Raw genomic sequence first — 18,366 nt, 5'->3', positions numbered from 1 at the left:
CTTTCCTCACACAAAAGCACTTTGAGACAGTGATCCAGGCCTTTATAACATCTCAGCTGGATTACTGCAATGCACTTTGTTTTGGAGTCAGTCAGTCCTCCCTCGCACGTCTCCAGCTGGTGCAAAATGCAGCCGCTCGCCTCCTAACTGGAGCACGTAAGAGGGAGCATATAACTCCCACCCTGGCCTCCCTCCACTGGCTGCCTGTGCACTTTACAGTCCATTTTAAGATTATTTTATTTGTTTTTAAGTCTTTAAATGGTCTGGCCCCCCCTTCCCTCTCTGAGCTCCTTCAACCCTACGCTCCTGCTCGGTGCCTCAGGTCAGCTGACCTGCTGCTCCTGGAGGTACCGAGGTCCAGACGGAAGCTCAGAGGGGACAGAGCTTTCTCCACTGCTGCTCCAAGATTATGGAACGAGCTGCCGTTGCACATCAGACAAGTCTCCTCACTGTCCATTTTTAAAACTAGTCTTAAAACCCATTTTTACTCCCTGGCTTTCAACTCTGCATGAGACTCTGTTCTTGTTTTAGTGTTTTATGGTTTGCTTTAATTTATTGTTTTATTGTTTCTAATTGCTTTTAAAAACAATTTAACAAATATTCTACTGTCTGTTTTATTTATTTAATTGCTTTTAATTGTTTTATGTCTCTATGTACAGAACTTTGTTTTCAACTAGTTTTAAAGTGTTATATAAATAAAGTTAAGTTGAGTTGAGAGTTGAGTACTCACTCATCTTGTTTCAAAATCATTGTCAGACATGATAACTCTGTTATGTGTCTAAAGTTCACAACACTAACTCCATAGCGGCACTAAAGGATTAAAATTATAATGAGTTGACATTTGAACAGGTGCATGAACTTGCTTCCCATGTTTTTTTAATACCTGATGCATTTAAATTCAGTTTCCAGATTTTTTTTTTCATATTAAAATTTGTATTTAGTGATTATTGTTTGTGATTGATTTTTAGTATCAGTTTTTTATCCTCAGTGTAGAAAATGATAATTTTTTTCTGTTTGTCTCAACTGGCAGTAGCCTACATGCTAATAATTAGCACTAAATACAAATAAAGATGAGACTGATTGGAACATCCTTAGTTTCTCAAGTCATGAACTGAAGTGTTGGATAAATGAAAAATTTGAGCAGATGATGGTGCTGGAGGAGAAGTCATGTGATCATCAGAGTCATCACAGTTCATCCTGTTTGGATCATGTGTCTAAAGTTCACAACACTAACTTCATAGTGGCACTAAAGGATTAAAATTATAATGATTTGACATTTGGTGACCATGAATATCTGTCCAAAGTTTGGTATCAGTAATATAAGTCTAAACTTTAGGCTACAATGTCTCTTTTTAGTATTTCATTCTTTACCTTTGTTGTTTTTCATCTGCTGCTGCAACAAGTCAATTTTCCACCTCAAGCTGTAAAGTTCAAAATAAAGCTATTTCCCGACCCTGCTCCTCCTCAACCTTCTCCTCTTCCTCCTCCTCATTCACTGTTGGAGAAAAAAATAGGATCCAAAACAGGGCCAGTTGTGATCGAGGATCTTTATTTTCCACCTTTATTGATACAAATGAAAGTATCCAAAAGTGTTCAAAAAGTCAGAAAAATACTCATCAAAGCGTCAATATAACTTCACAAAAATGATTAGAAAAGACAGAGACAAAGTTCAGTGCATTAGAGTTTACACCCAAAAAAATGGACATAAACCCGAGCCTGTCCCGGACCAGACTAAACTTCTTATCTCTGTGACTTTGTTTTTATACTGTACTGTAAAAGCCCTGCCTTCTTATTAAAATGAGAGGTGAACATGACACTTCTTCCCCAGTGTACGCCCTGTGATTTGTCCAGATGTCATGTTGCGATCTTTCATCAACATAATCTCCACCCTATACGGCGACTGTATCACATTTTGCCACGTAGCGAGTTCACCCAAGTTCAGCGTCTTTGGCACCACACTATCTTGCCGGTGGCCGTTATCTACATTGCCCGACCTTGACTCCCCCTGCAGGTGGCTGCACACGCGAACTTAACTGTGCTTTCCCACGCTTTGCACTCATCTCACCTCTATACGTTCTCAGAACTCTGTGCTTTTCCTTTTTTTTTATGCAACATCCCCCCCTGTGAGACTTGGAAGTCTCATTAAAGTAAAAATGACATATAATGCATGATTACAGCAGATGGTAATGACAAGACAATCAGTAGGTAAAGAGTTTCAGAAGGTCAGAACAAGTAGGAGTTTTTTTTTAGCAACTTATCATTGTGTGTTTAACAGAATCAGTTGTATATTTAATATCAGAAACTAAAAAATACTAAAAACTAAAAAAGACCGCATTTAGTTGCAACCCATAATAGTGGTAGCATTAAAAATACTACAAATCTTAATTTAAATTGTCAATGTATTTAACCACAAGATGAATACTATAAGTTTTACAGTTAACAGATAGGCTAAACATCTGTCTCCTTCATATATGGTTGTTGGCAAATTGTTTACATGTTATTGTTACACTTTATTTTGCAGGTTGCCGTTATCTACGTTGCCCGACCTTCACTCCCCCTGCAGGTGGCTGCACACGCGAACTTGACAGAGCTTTCCCACGCTTCACACTCACCTCTTCCTTCTCTATCATGCTTTTCCTTTTTTTTAACCCAACATAGCCTGTATAAAAACAGGACCACGGCAGACATCTCCACTTTCGAGTCTCCAACCTTTCAGAGTTTTTCTCTTCACCTCCGCGACAGCGACATGGGTCTTTGGGTAAGTTGAGCAGCTGACTCTCTCACATTTAATTTACACTAAATATTGTTTGTATCTTTTTTATGTAAGTAGTTTCTGTTTCATCCTGATGCTGCAAATTACTGAATCAGTGGAATGTTTGTCTAAAATCTCAACTATTTTAATAAAGGATTAATGCTTATTATGTAAATTCACACTGATCTACCATAGTTAACTGAGTATTTGGGGGTTTGAACCCAGTGGTCACACAAAGCAATACATTTTAATTCACCATGGGAACTATCAACTTTAGTTTAGCTAGCTAGTTTTTCACTGTGTTTAACATAGTTTGTTATGACTGAGTATTAGGGCCACATTGAGAAAGAAAAATCACAGACTTTGAGAATAAAGTTGTTAATTTTACGAGAAAACTGTCATGATGTAACAACGCTGCATTTTGTAATAAAATTCTTGAACGCAATATATGATAACCATTGTTGGTACATACTGTAATGCATCAAATTATTACATTTTCTTAATGCAATACCTGCATTTTGTAATAATTTGGTGCATTATGTAACAACTAATTACAAAATGTGGCAAAGTTTATATTGCCAGAACTAAGAAAAAATCTGCACACCATAAGAGCTCCCTTTCAAGGATTTAATAGCATAGTGACGTTTCGAGCACAATGCTCTTTTTCAAACCGCTGTGTAAAAAAAAGTGTATATTGCTTTCAAGAATTTTATTACAAAATATGTCAGATTATTACAAAATGTGGCATTATTACATCATGAGATGCAAATTTAATACATTATTACAATGTGCAGCAATGGTGACTCCTCAGTCCTGATCCTTCTCGACTTGAGCGCTGCTTTTGACATGTTGGATCACACATAATGCTGAACCCCTAAATTAATATATAAATAAAGTAGAAAATAAAGTTCATTACCATATTATTATTGTCTACCCAGGTAACACTGTTAGTGGGGCTGCTGGTTTCGGTGGCAGCGGACCAGAGCTACCTGCCCATTGACTGTGATGACGTGTATCGCCATGACAACACCAGCTCCAGTGGGGTGTACACCATCTACCCAGGAGGCCCCACCTCACCCCTGCACGTCCTCTGTGACATGGACACTGACGGGGGCAGATGGACCGTCAGTACACTACACCTCATATCTTATTAGGTTTCATATTTGACGATGAGACTTAAAAAGCCAAAACAAAAGTGGAGCCATTGATTTAAAAAAAAGTATTGTTTCAGTTTTCAACAAGTGTTGTGACTTCTCTCCTTTGAGACTTGTCACTTAAATGATCATCATCTGATTTGTTAGCTGTCAGAGCTCTCATCCTGTGGCAGCTTGCACATTTTTCTCTATAGAAAAATATATATAAAAAAAAAACATTAGTGTATTTAAATAAAATGAAAATGCCTGATTTTGTTGACCTGAAATGATGTTGTAATTAAATATAGCCTAATAATAACAAAACATTTTAAATGTATTTTCTCATGAAGTAGCCCAAGTAAACAACATTTACAGCAGCAAATACTTGTTTTTACAAAGTCTGAGAAAGTTACCAGTGTCCATGTTGTATAATTTAGTTAGTCCATCACCGCAGCAGTTTGTTGTGATGATGTTCATATCAGAAATCTCTGTCACTTAAACATGTGACAGAGCACAGTGTGACAGAAAAATAAAAGACACTACAGCAACTTCTGTTTACAGACCAGATAGTCATCAAACTCACCTGGTTCAGTTGAAAAGAGTTTTTAGTTTTTCTTTCTTTTCTTTTTTTTTAAAGTGATCTCAATCCTGCTAATTGTATACAGTTTTATTTTGGTTGACTGAATTGTTGTGATTCTCCCTTTCAGGTCTTTCAGAGGAGGTTGGATGGGAGTGAAAACTTCTACAGGCCATGGGAACATTACAAGAACGGATTTGGGAATGTAGCAGGGGAGCACTGGCTGGGTGAGTCCTAGAGGGAGAATTACAGGTATATTAAAGTATCTGTGGATTAAATATGTTCTTGTTACGCTGTTTTCAGTCACTACAGGCAGCAGATTTTAAATTTTTTTTTTTAAATGAAAAGAAACTCTGCACAACCTGCAGCAGCAGCACATGTCAGTCAGACAGTCAGTGAGTGGCTGGTGAACACAGCGGAGCATTTAGCAGTGAAACTGAAAGTATAGAAATATTATAGAGCCCTGGTGCAAGAGATGAAGTGTAATCAGAGCTGTGTGTGTGTGTGTGTGTGTGTGTGTGTGTGTGTGTGTGTGTGTGTGTGTGTGTGTGTGTGTGTGTGTGTGTGTGTGTGTGTGTGTGTGTGTGTGTGTGTGTGTGTGTGTGTGTGTGTGTGTGTGTGCACTGTTGTACCTATCTAAGAGGGGACATCGGCGTCGTCACACATTCACCAACAGGGGACCAAGCAGCCAACAGGGGACTTTTTTTAGGTCCCCTCTTGGACATGCTTTAAATCAACTAAAAATCATGTGAAAAACCTTCTGGTTAATTTTTTTAACTTTAGCCAAGAGGGGAACTGAGTGTGTGTGTGTGTAAAATACCATATTCAGCAGTGCCCCGGCAGGCTGGAGCAGGGTTTTTAACGACTCATTCACACACGTCGTTTCTTACACTCCTCCATAGTGTGAACGACTTGCAGCCCCGGCAGCCTTTCAGACTGTAGAGAGGCTATCAAACAGGCTCCTTAGTGAACAAACCAGTACCTTGAAACATAATTTGTTATTCTTTGTAACAAAATATAAAGGTTCTGTTTTCATGGATGTCTTAAGTTTAAACTCAACACTGTATTAGGTATAATAGACATTTTAAAATATTGAAAAAATTGATCACCCATAACAAAATTTTAAATAAAATGGTAATTTAGATCATTTCTGTTGAATTCTGATTAAACATTAAAAATAATTGACCTTGCTATTGTTGCTTGTCCAGTTTTTTTAAGCACAGGGTTTCAATTTTACAATATACATGTGTTCTCAATCTGTATAGGAATTATTAGTTGACTTACATTGCAGAAAAAGGTCCACACTTGGTTTATATGGAATGACAGGGGTCCACTGTTGGTTGGTGCATAATGACACACGACCCCACTTAGTTAGCATGGAGTGACATACACACTCCATCATGTGAGTGTGAAGTGATAGTTTTTAAGAGAAAACTTTCATCAAAACTTAACACAAAAATGTATAATGAGTAGCACCAATAATGTTGTAATTATTTTTAAAATGTAGGATGTACTACTGCAACACACATTTCTACAGTCTATTAATTTTTTAAGAGAGGGTTTTAGGATTTAGGGTAATCTTAATGTACTTGCATCATAAATCTGTATTCATAAGGATGTATTTTATTTACTGTTTTATATTACAGAAAACTCAATGGCAACCTATGATGATATATTATGTAGAAGTAAACCATCAAAGAGTAACTGATATTAAAGTATTGGCACGGCAATTTGTTATCTTTGGGGAAAATACAGAGGGTTTGGGAGATCATCAGTTTGTCAGAGATACAAGGGATAATTCATTGAGAGGATTAATCTCACAAAGTCCCTATGTTAAACTATTGCCAGACACATTTCTACAGTCTATTAATTTTTCACTGTACTGGTGTTTTATACTACTTAACTGCATGATTGTCATGGGAAAACACAGTTTGACATGGCCTGATGGCTCAGAGCCACAAAAAGTTACTTTTTGGCCACGTACATCTCATATACAGATAAAGCCCTGTTGGGGGCACCTATTGTCAGACTTTATTTTTTAAATGCATGTGATTTCAATTAATTTTAATGTATTTGCGTCATAAATCTGTATAGGAATTATTTGTTGATTTACGTTTTAGAAAAAGGTCCACACTTGGTTTATATGGAATGACAGGGGTCCACTGTTGGTTGGTGCATAATGATACAAGTGCCCACTTAGTTAGCATGGAGTGAAATACACACTCCATCATGTATGAATAAGAAAGAAATAAGCAAAAGTGATCATCCGTAAGAGAAATTTTTCATCAAAACTTAACACAAACATTTCTAATAAAGTAGCACCAATAATGTTGTAATTATTTTTAAATGTAGGGTGTACTACTGCAACACACATATCTACAGTCTATTATTTTTTCCCCTACAAGAGTTTTATACTCCTTGACTGCATTGTTGTTATAGGAAAAATATTTGAATTAAAACTCAGGGTTTTAGGTCATTTTAATGTACTTGCATCATGAATCTGTATTTATGAGGATGTATTTTATTTACTGTTTTACATTACAGAAAAAGGTCCACACTTGGTTTATATGGAATGACAGGGGTCCACAGTTGGTTGGTGCGGAGTGACATACACACTCCAGCAAAGCAGAAAGGAGAGAAATTGCTAAGTTTTAAGATACATTTTTAATCAAAATTTAATACAAACATTTGTAACTATTAATACACACAACACACACAAACACATGCAAACACACATATTTCAATTTAAGTAGCACTGGTAAAGTTGTAATTGTAGTTTTGTTTTTAAACATGGGGTTAGGGTTAGTTACTGTGAAAACTCAATGGCAACCTTCCATGATACTTAAGGGAATATTTCAGTTATTGACATTTATGGCTCAACAATAAAACATGTATGGGAAAATAAAAGAGGAGCTGGGGGGGTCATCAGTTTGTCTGAGATACAAGGGATAATTCTTCTAGAGGATGGATTAACCTCAAAAGCTCAAAACTTTCATCAAAACTTAATACAAACATTTATAATGAAGTAGCAACGGTAATGTTGTGTTTTTTTATGTGGGGTGTACTGTGAAAACTCAATGGCAACCTACGATGATATATTATGTACAAGTAAACCATCAAAGAGGTACTGATATACAACAATTTGATATGGGAAAATACAGAGGGAATGGGGGATTATCAGTTTGTCAGAGATACAAGGGATAATTCATTGAGAGGACCCCTATGTTAAACTATTGCCATACACATTCACACAGTCAAAATGTTTCAGTTCTAGATTGGACTATTGCAATGCACTTTATGTTGGCGTCTCCCAGTCTTCGCTCAGTCGCCTCCAACTTGTCCAAAACGCTGCTGCCCGTCTTTTAACTAACACTAATAGACGTGAGCACATTACTCCTGTTCTTAACTCCCTTCACTGGCTCCCTGTCCCTTACAGAATTGATTTTAAACTTTTAATGTTTGTTTTTAAAGCACTTAACAGCCTGGCCCCACTGTATTTATCTGAGCTACTTTATTAGAAATGTTTGTGTTAAGTTTTGATGAAAAATTTCTCTTAAGGATGATCACTTTTGCTTATTTCTTTCTTATTCATACATGATGGAGTGTGCATTTCACTCCACTTACTTACATTCAAAACAGACTGACTGAAACATGGGTACATGCAATATAGAGTCACAGAGCATTTTTATGAGCTACCATTCTCTGCCAGAAATGTTGTCTGGGAACAACATCTTACTTAACATGGCACAAGAAATTAGGATTCATCAGATTGCCAAAGATACAAGGGATAAGGCATTGTGTGGATGGAATAACCCCAAATAGCTCAATGTTGAACTGCTGCAAATAAAAAAAGTTGACAGTGGTGTGGACCGTGTCTGAGGAATATAGTTCTTGCTGTGTCCTAATTGTCCTTTACAAGGCTTTGTAAGGCTTTGCATGTGTTTTTATATTTATGCGTTCCTTTATTTCCCTTGATTTTCTAAATACCTTTTAATGAGTAGTTTAACAGGGTTTTTTGGGGGGTTATTCCGTCCACACACTGACATATTCCCTGTATCCATGACAATCTGATGAATCCGAATTTCTTATTCCATGTTAATTGTTGTTCTCAGACAGCATTACTACTAGCAGACAATGGTGGCTCATATAAAGGCCCTGTCACCGAATATTATAACAGGTAATTACACACCTTCACAAAACTCATCAAAGAACTGACAATTCTTTAGACAAAATGGAATATTGCTGGTACACCCACTCTTTACAGTTGCCACAGAAGTTGAATCACCAAAGGCCATAGGTGCGTAGTAGCACATGGCCAACCTAAGACCTGGGAATACCTGTGTCTCAGTCGGTCTGATTTGGATATAAGATGTTGGCTGAAAGAAGGTAGAAACTCTGAAGCCCAACCTGAAAATACCTAACGACCATCGTCAGCTACGACAACCCATCCCCCACACTGCCCACACTCAAGGACTGACACAGGTCATCTGGCACTCACTCTGCTCTCACTCCATTCACTCACTTCTCAGATCCCAGTTCAACAACTCTACAGTACCTTAAAGTTAGGATCTGTGAAATACATGAGTGCTGGTGACTTAACTACTTCAATGTAGAGGAATGTTTTGTGCCCACATCATAGACTGAAACCCCATTAAAAATGTTCAACTCTACTTAGAAAACTGTGTGTAAATGTAATGAAGTCACATTGCTTACTACAACATGCACAAGGTTATACCTAGATAATAAGGAATATACACACTTGTGTTTAGCTGGGTACTGAAACGAAAGAAAATCATTAGGAAACAACCAAAATAGATAACAAATGAATTACTTAAAATATAAATAAATTAGATAACGTTTTACCATCTTCTGAACACAATTAATTGAATTTGTTCATAATCCACTTCAGATGCTATGAATAAGGTAATATGGGATTGTTGAATGTACAATCCACACATCCTGAAAGCAACCAGACCCATTTCTGCTGAGCACCAGTGTGAACTGAATACAGCTTTTATTGTGTACTTCCCACTTAATATAAACTCTCTGACCCTGTGCCAATCCTGTACCTTTTGACAACTTTAAATTAGGTTTCAATTCATACACCAATTTCATCTATAGATGTGTATGACTATGTGATACAGTGTGTAATATACAGAAGGAAAAAGAACAGAAATTTAGTTTTAGTTTTAACTTTTGTTGTGGACCAAAAATATGCAGACAGGTATACATGAACTCCAGTAGAGCTAATAGTTTGGTAAGTAAAAATGTGTGTTGCAGTAGTTCAACAGTGGGTATTTTGGAGTTATTCCATCCACTATAGCTGATTTATCCCCTGTATCTCTGGAAATCTGATAAATCCTAATTTCAGAAACATTTCTACTGGCACACCATGGTTGACCATATAAAGGCTTACAAAATATTATACTGATCACAAGGCATCACACACCTTTACAAAACTCATCAAAGACTTGACAGGGTGGATTATTGCTGGGACACCCACTCTTTACAGTTGCCACAGAAGTCCATAGGTGTGTAGCACATGGCCAACCTAGGACTGGGGAATTCCACTGTCTGTTAGTCTGATTTGGATATAAGATCTTGGCTGAGGGATGCTAGTCTTTTCCAGGTTGCCCTTCAGAGTTGCTAACGACCATCGTCAGCTACAAGAAACCATCCCCCACACTGCCGACAGTCAAGGACTGACACAAGTCATCTGGCACAGATTTAAAGCCCTCACTCACTTCTCAGCCAGTTCCACATTTAGAGTGGAGAGTGGAGGTAGAGTTAAGCCTACCACACACATAAAGATAATCGGGCTCATTTTGCCCCGATCTTCCCCCTTCCGACCAAAGACAAAAATCGGCCGATTATCCTAAGGTTTTAAGATTATTTTATGAGATTCTCTTGTAGTGTGTGGTGTGTTAAGAGTCAAAATTCTCACAACAATCGCCTCAGAAAACGTTCGGCGCTGAATTGATAATCGTAAATATTAAACATGTTCAATATTTACAAATCAAAAGTCATCTTGCATGTGGAAAGCTGGTGTTGTGCTGAGAAGTGCCAAGCTCTGCATGCTGCTCGCAGCAAGCCACTTCTCGACACAACACCGGTAATCCCACAGAGAGCCACGGTGCAGCCCATTACATGAGGTTCACACAGACATTCACACATACACGGGAGATTTCCTGATAGCCGATAGCAAAGACGGTAGCGATCATAGCCAGCAACAGCCAGCAATAGAGCAGCCATGTTTAAATGATCATGTGACCGCCGCTCACAGCCGCTTTACTGCTCGGCCTCCGAAGCTACAGACACACACAGATGGTATCGTTGTAAAGGCTGAAGTGTCCCGCTTTCATTAAAAAAAATTACATCGCTCTCATTGTCCATTCCGGAAATAGACCCGAAAGAGTAGCTACAACAATACTGATCTCTTTCTGAGTTTTCTGACCGGAGGGTCACGACTCTGAAAAATCTTAATGTGTGTGGTGTGTTGTGTTTGGAATATCACAGCACACCACACACAATACGATCAAAACTGTTCAATCACAGATTTTTTATCTTCACGTGTGGGGTCTTTCACAGATAAAAAATTGGTTGAAATTTAGAGAATCTTTATGTGTGTACCAGGATTTAGGATCTGTGAAATACATGAGTGTTGATGACTTCACTACTTCAATGTAGAGGAATGCTTTTGTGTCCACATCATGGACTGAAGTCTATGGGTGGGAATTGAGAACCGGTTCCTCTTCAGAACTGGTTCCCACGTGATCATTTCCTTTCGATTTTGCTTTTTTTCCTTTGCAAATGTGCATGTTTCTAACCCAAACAACACATGCCGTGTTCAGGTCAGGTCAGAACGAAGGCAAACACGGCGTCGAGACAGAAGCGCTCTAAAGTGTCGGGGTAGATGTGATGTGACAAAAAATATTCAGATTTATAAAACACTGCAAGTAAAGTGCCTACAAGGCACATACATAATGTAGATAGTAAGGAATATACACACTTGTTGTTGTGTTTAGCTGGGTACTAAAACATCAAAAAATCATTAGGAAGCAACCCAAATGTGTAACAAATTAATCACTGAATCAGATTGCCATTCTACTATTTGTTTTCAAAATAAATTTGATTAGAATTAGATTTATTGTGTACCTCCCACTTAACTCATTGAGTGCCATTGACGTACATACTGTATACGTCAAACGCAGTTTTCTGCGGCTGGTAAATGGGGACGCTGTCGCCCACACTGTGAGTAATTTTGGGGTTTCTGGGATGTGTAGAACGAATGAGACTGTAGATCAGAGCAAGAAGTGAAATAGAAGGAGAAGACGAGTGCGATCGCTACACAGAGATAAAAAAAAAAGTTGGAAAAAGTTTCTATTTCTAGAGAAAAACGACGGGCAGAGCCTGGAACAAGTGTAACGTGGAGCTGTGATGAAACATTTCTCTTACGGATGATCACTTTTGCTTATTTCTTTCTTATTCATACATGATGGAGTGTGTATGTCACTCCATGCTAACTAAGTGGGCACTTAGTGGGTATCATTATGCACCAACCAAGAGTGGACCCCTGTCATTCCATATAAACCAAGTGTGGACCTTTTTTTTCTGCAATGTAAAACAATAAGTAAAATGCATCCCTATTAATATAGATTTAGAATGCAAGTACATTAAAATTGATTGAAACCATGTGCTGTTAAAAAGTAGAAGAGTGACAATAGGTGGCCACCACAGAGCTTCATCTATATGGGACATTAGGTGACTACAGAATAACACTTTGTGGCTCTGGGCCATCAGACCATGTTGAATCCTGAGTTTAGTTATTTAAAGTAGTTTTCCCATGACAACAATGCAGTCAAGGAGTATGAAACTTCATTAAGTCAAAAACTTGACAGACTGTAGAAAGGTGTGTTGCAGTGGTATATTACTTATACCCTTTTCCCACTGGCCAAAAAACCCGTTTAAACCCGCTAACAATCGGCTTTTGGTGGCAGTGGGAAAGGCGCACCGAGCCGCGTCAACCCGCATCGACGCGGGTCAAACGACTCGGCAAGCGACGCAGGTTAAAATCGCCTTTAATCGGCTCGGCTCCGAACGGCTTGCAGTGGGAACGCCAGACCCGCGTCAACCCGCTAATTTACGTGATGACACTGAACGTTACGTGGCGCTACGTCATCGCGTCTCATATCACGTACCAAAACAAAGCTCTGCTCCGCTCTGCTCTCATCCGAGACTGGGATCAAAACATCAGAGAACACTGACCAAAAACGATAGAAAAAAAGAAAAGAAAAGAAGCGACAGTCTGTTTAACTGACGTGTTGTGCCGCGGAGGTCCGTCATCCGGCCGCAGCAGACTCTCTGTCCTCCGCGGTCCTGGTGCTCCAGGTCAGCCAGCCAGAGAGTCTGCCTCGGCGGACGGACACTCCGCGGCCGGCGGCTGTGGCATGACTGTGTGTGTCTTGCACCGCGGATGAGAGCGGGGCGACTGGTTTATGCTCTGTCTGATCCCTCAGCGGGGGGGTCAGACTCGGCTCATTTTGGTCAATGGGAAAGGGGCCAAATGCCAATTGTTAGCGGGTCGACCCGCGTTTAAAAAACCCGCGTCGACCCGCTAATTTTAGTGGGAAAACGGCTTTAGTGAGGTTAATCCACCTCTAGAAGAATTATCCCTTGTATCTCAGACAAACTGATGACCCCCCAGCGCCTCCTTTATTTTCCCATACATGTTTTATTGTTGAGCCATAAATGTCAATAACTGAAATATTCCCTTAAGTATCTTGATAGGTTGCCATTGAGTTTTCACAGTACATTCCATGTTTTAAAAAAACTACAATGACAACTTCACCAGTGCTACTTTAGTTTAAATATGTGTGTTTGCATGTGTTTGTGTGTGTGTGTTGTGTGTATTAATAGTTACAAATGTTTGTATTAAATTTAGATTAAAAATGTATCTTAAAACTTAGCAATTTATCTCATTTCTGCTTATCCACCCATGCTGGAGTGTGTGTGTCACTCCGTACCAACCAACAGTGGACCCCTGTCATTCCATATAAACCAAGTGTGGACCTTTTTCTGTAATGTAAAACAGTAAATAAAATACATCCTCATAAATACAGATTCATGATGCAAGTACATTAAAATGACCTAAAACCCTTAGTTTTAATTCAAATATTTTTTCCTATAACAAAAATGCAGTCAAGGAGTATAAAACTCTTGTAGGGGAAAAATTAATAGACTGTAGAAATGTGTGTTGCAGTAGTACACCCTACATTTAAAAATAATGAAAACATTATTGGTGCTACTTTATTAGAAATGTTTGTGTTAAGTTTTGATGAAAAAAAAATATCTTAAGAATGATCACTTTTGCTTATTTCTTTCATATTCATACATGATGGAGTGTGTATGTCACTCCATGCTAACTAAGTGGGAACCTGTGTCATTATGTACCAGCCAACAGTGGACCCCTGTCATTCCATATGAACCAAGTGTGGACCTTTTTTCTGCAATGCGAAACAATAAATAAAATGCATTCCTATTTCCTATTAATTGGTTGAAACCAAATGTCTAGAGCATTTTGACTATTTAAAATTGAGATGATAGTAGATCCCCTCTTGGACTGCTAAGAATGACAGAGGCAATGCATTTATGGATGAGTAAAGACGGACGAGCAAATTATCTTTGTTAAGAAAAAAGAATTAATCTATATTAAAGCCGGTTTAAAGTAAATGTTGTTGCTTATACTGCAGAACTTGATATTAGTGCATGCAGTCATGTTTCTGAACTGCATGCAATTCAATAAAAAATATTCACTCTCAAATGTGGCCATGATTATATATTTATATACAATTTGTACTACAGAGACTTTAAAATAAGTAATGATAACTCTAAAGTTATATTATCCATTTTTGAAAGAAACTGAGGCCCCATCCACACGAAAACGCGGCTTCACTGAATCCGATCTTTTTCTTAATCGTTTTGAAAAAAATCTCCGTAAACACGGCATCGTTTTCAGAAATATCTGCGTCCACACGATCAGCTGAAAACGACCCAAAACGCTGTAGTACCTACATACTGCAGGCGTGTGTGTGGAGTGTGTGTGTCGCTGCAGCGCTGCCTGCCACACATAAACACTTAAGACAGCTGAAGAAGACGGGAAGTCCCCGCTGTAATTCAATAGAAGAAGTCCCCCGCTGTATTCAAACTCAAACATGGGATTAAATGTTGACAGGGAGTCGTGTCAGAGTAAATATGATGATCAGTGATGATTAAACAGACGTGATTCAGCCGCAGCGTCTGAGCGACGCGACGTTAGTCGGCCGTTGTTGTTGTTACGTGCATAGACTGTCAGTGTGCAGCAGCTGCTGCAGCGGTGTGTGTGTGTGTGTGTGTGTGTGTGTGTGTGTGTGTGTGTGTGTGTGTGTGTGTGTGTGTGTGTGTGTGTGTGTGTGTGTGTGTGTGTGTGTGTCTCAGGTGACAGGTAGAGCGGCGGGGGGCATTACATCATCGTTTCTGAAAAAATCCGTATTGGCCGTCCAGACGGATACGCTGGGGCGGCGTTTTCAAATTTTCCCACTCTGGGACCCGTTTTCAAAAAATACCGTTTTCACCCCCTGAAAACGCCGGATCCGTGTGGACGCGAGGCCAATCCGATAAAGTATTTATCCGGATTCGAAAAAAACGGGTTCGTCTGGACGGGGCCTGAGAAAGTCATTGTTGTGAACAAGGACTCATTAGGTGAATGAATGGGTCGTTAGGTGAATGAATGGGTGCAGACAGCTCCACTGCAGTATGTGGAGGTCCACTCTTTGATAGGTAAATGTCGCTCAGAGATCCAAGTCCCCCCTTGGCAATTTCTTTAAAAATAATTAAAAGTCACATTTTCAGTAATATTATGGTAAAAGACCTTAAAAGTCAATTTTATATTCCATGTTTGTTTTTTCAAAATAAGTATATGTTGTGTGTGTGTGTGTGTGTGTGTGTGTGTGTGTGTGTGTGTGTGTGTGTGTGTGTGTGTGTGTGTGTGTGTGTGTGTGTGTGTGTGTGTGTGTGTGTGTGTCTCCTCAGGTCTGGAAAACATCTTCCTGCTGACGATGAGGAAGAAGAACGAGCTGCGGGTGGACATGGAGGACTTTGAGGGAGGGGAGGCCTTTGCTCAGTATTCGTCTTTCTTCGTCGACTCTGAGAGGGAAGGATATCAGCTGGATCTGGGCGGCTTCACAGGAGGAACGGCAGGTGAGGGTCACTTCAGTGGAAATGTTTCCTTTTCTTACTTTTAGGTATTCAACAATGACCCAGGTGAAGGCCGAATGTTTCACTGTGGACAATCAGGCTATCACATGATTTTTGTGAATTCTGTAAAAATAATTTTAGAAAATAGAAAAATGTGGCAGTTTCACTGATTTCACTGTATAAACAAACACTTTTTTTTTTTAAACTACTGCAATTTTTTTCCCCGTTCCAAACTGAAATTACATTTTGACTCTGTTGTTTCTAGGGGACAGTTTAACATCCCACAACTCCATGAAGTTCACCACCTATGACAAAGACCAGGATGTGTGGGAGAAAAACTGTGCTCAGCAATATCTTGGTGGATTCTGGTACAGAAGCTGCCACAGCTCAAACCCCAACGGCCTGTACGCACCTGATGGTGTCAACTATGAATATGTCCCAGTTGCATGGCCCACATGGAAAGGCTGGAACTCCCTTAAGACCATCACCATGAAAATCAGATCAGTCGCTAAGTATCCATGCACTTATTGATCTGATCAGCTGTAGATCAATGAGATAATCACGCCCTCCATCAGGGTTGGAGAGCTGGGATGTTCGGGCATATAATCACTAGTCCGACTGGACTTAATGCCAACAATAACCTCTGAATCAAAATGACCATAAAATGTGTTTTTTTTTCTTACTCATCTTGTTTCAAAATCACTGTCAGACATGATAACTCTGTTGAACAGGTTCATGCACTGATGTATTGAAATTCAGTTTCTTTGTTTTTTTTCTGATAAAAATAATTGTTTAGTGATGATTATTGTTTATGATTGATGCTGTTCTGAGTGATTATTAAATAAATAAACTTGATTGTTTCAACTTCAATGTTGTTGTTTTTTAGTATCAGTTTTATTCCTCAGTGTAGAAAATGATCTGATTTTTCCTCTGTTTGTCTCAACTGGCAGTACATGCTGATTAGCACTAAATACAAATTAAAGATGAGGCTGATGGGAACATCTTTCGTTTCACAAGTCATGAACTGGAGTGTTGGATAAATGAAGAATTTGAGCAGATGATGGTGCTGGAGGAGAAGTCATGTGATCATCAGAGTCATCACAGTTCATCCTGTTTGGATCATGGGCCCTATTTTCCTGGCGCAACTCAGGGTGGCGCAGCGAGGCGAGCCCTGACGCAGCTGGCGAAGTGGTATTTTCCTCCAGTGCAACAAGGTGCGCAGCGGATTCGGTAAATTGGCAGACTGCTGTGCGCTGAGATGGGAGTGGTCGCGCAGCAGGGGGAGGTGTCGACAGATTCACCGTGGCGCAGTGACAATTTGTTGCCGATAGACCGCGCGGAGAGTGCGCCGAAAGCTCGCCAGCTCCAACCTGGTCTAATCTCAGCACAAGGCGAAGCGCAGCCAGCGGACTGGTATTTTGACTGCCCACAGGCAGATTTCCACACTTCCAGGCACATTTAAATGCAATTAACAATAATAATAATAATAATAATAATAATCATCACAATAACCCCTATTTATTGTATCTGAATCAGCACATACACCTATATCTATAGATTGTCCCGTCACACTGATGGCAGACCAAAGGCTGTCGGCATGCGTAATGGAAACTCAGCCTGACTGAATTAACACAGATGAAACCAGGGAGGGACTGAGACAGCCGTGAATGTCCCAAGAGCAGGTGTTGACACTACACACTGTGCCGTTGCAGATGATCAGCTATTTATTTATTTATTTACTTATTGATTAGGGGCCAGCGCCGCATCGTCACGCGACCATAACAAATAAATACTAGACCTTTATTCTCACTACTAGACCTTTATTCTCACTCCACAAACAAGCTTTAAAATTTTTAGATCAGAAGCCACAAAAGTGGCACCACTGTAAAATCATTGAGAAGTATAATTTGTTATCTTTTTCTAATTTTATAAAATTCTCTTTTTTGAAAGTTGTTTTTAAGTGTGTCAGTGGACTAGCCCCACAAGCGATGTCACAGATTTTTACTAAGTCAGACAACTGTGGGACAACGACAAGGAGCATGAGCAAGCAAAACTGTAAAATTCGAAGATGCAGGACGACATTCGGTCAATCATCCCTTTCAGTGCTGGGTACACACCTATGGAATTCTTTACCACCAGATATCAAATCCCAAACAGAATTAAAGATGTTTAGTGCTAAAGCTAAACATTGGCTTAAGCAGCAGCAGAAATGTGAACATTAACTTCTCTCAAGTCACTGTCAATACAGCATTTTACTAATGTTTAATGTATTTAATTTGTGCAATTTCTTAATCTAAATTTTGTAGCTGTGTTTATTTATTCATGATAACTATTCACTGTATTATTCACTGTATTTGTGTTATTGCACTTATTGTAACGGTATTCAGTATCTTTTATCCTTCTTTAGCCTGACCAGGGACAAAGACTGCAAATTAGCTGAAGCTAGACGTCTTGTATGCATCGCATTTTTCATTCTTTGTGGCAATGTTGTATGTATCGTCCCTGCAAAATAAACATTAAAATAAATAAATAAAACTGAAATGCCTCCGTTACGCACAGCTGTTTGTTTATGCTGTGATCTGTGCACACGTGTTTAAATATAGGTTAGATAGATAGATAGACCTGCTCCCTCCTCCTCCCTCCTCCCTTCCAGACTACTTTTGCATCATCAG

The 18,366-nt window shown here is 39.2% G+C and overlaps 1 protein-coding gene across 1 annotated transcript; it reads left to right on the top strand.

Moving 5' to 3' along the window:
• Nucleotides 1-2,746: 2,746 nt before the first annotated feature.
• On the top strand, nucleotides 2,747-16,225 carry LOC310985497 (microfibril-associated glycoprotein 4-like; the record flags this gene model as incomplete). Its single annotated transcript, XM_083971107.1, has 5 exons — nucleotides 2,747-2,758; nucleotides 3,652-3,876; nucleotides 4,593-4,689; nucleotides 15,530-15,697; nucleotides 15,960-16,225. 5 exons carry the CDS (start codon nucleotides 2,747-2,749, stop codon nucleotides 16,223-16,225), a joined length of 768 nt encoding a protein of 255 aa, XP_083827233.1.
• Nucleotides 16,226-18,366: the final 2,141 nt, after the last annotated feature.

The sequence above is a fragment of the Trachurus trachurus genome (assembly GCF_905171665.1).
Source record: "Trachurus trachurus genome assembly, chromosome: 1".
NCBI classification, from domain to species: domain Eukaryota; kingdom Metazoa; phylum Chordata; class Actinopteri; order Carangiformes; family Carangidae; genus Trachurus; species Trachurus trachurus.
Note: the sequence above shows the minus strand (reverse complement) of the source record. Positions and strands in the feature narration are given on the sequence as shown.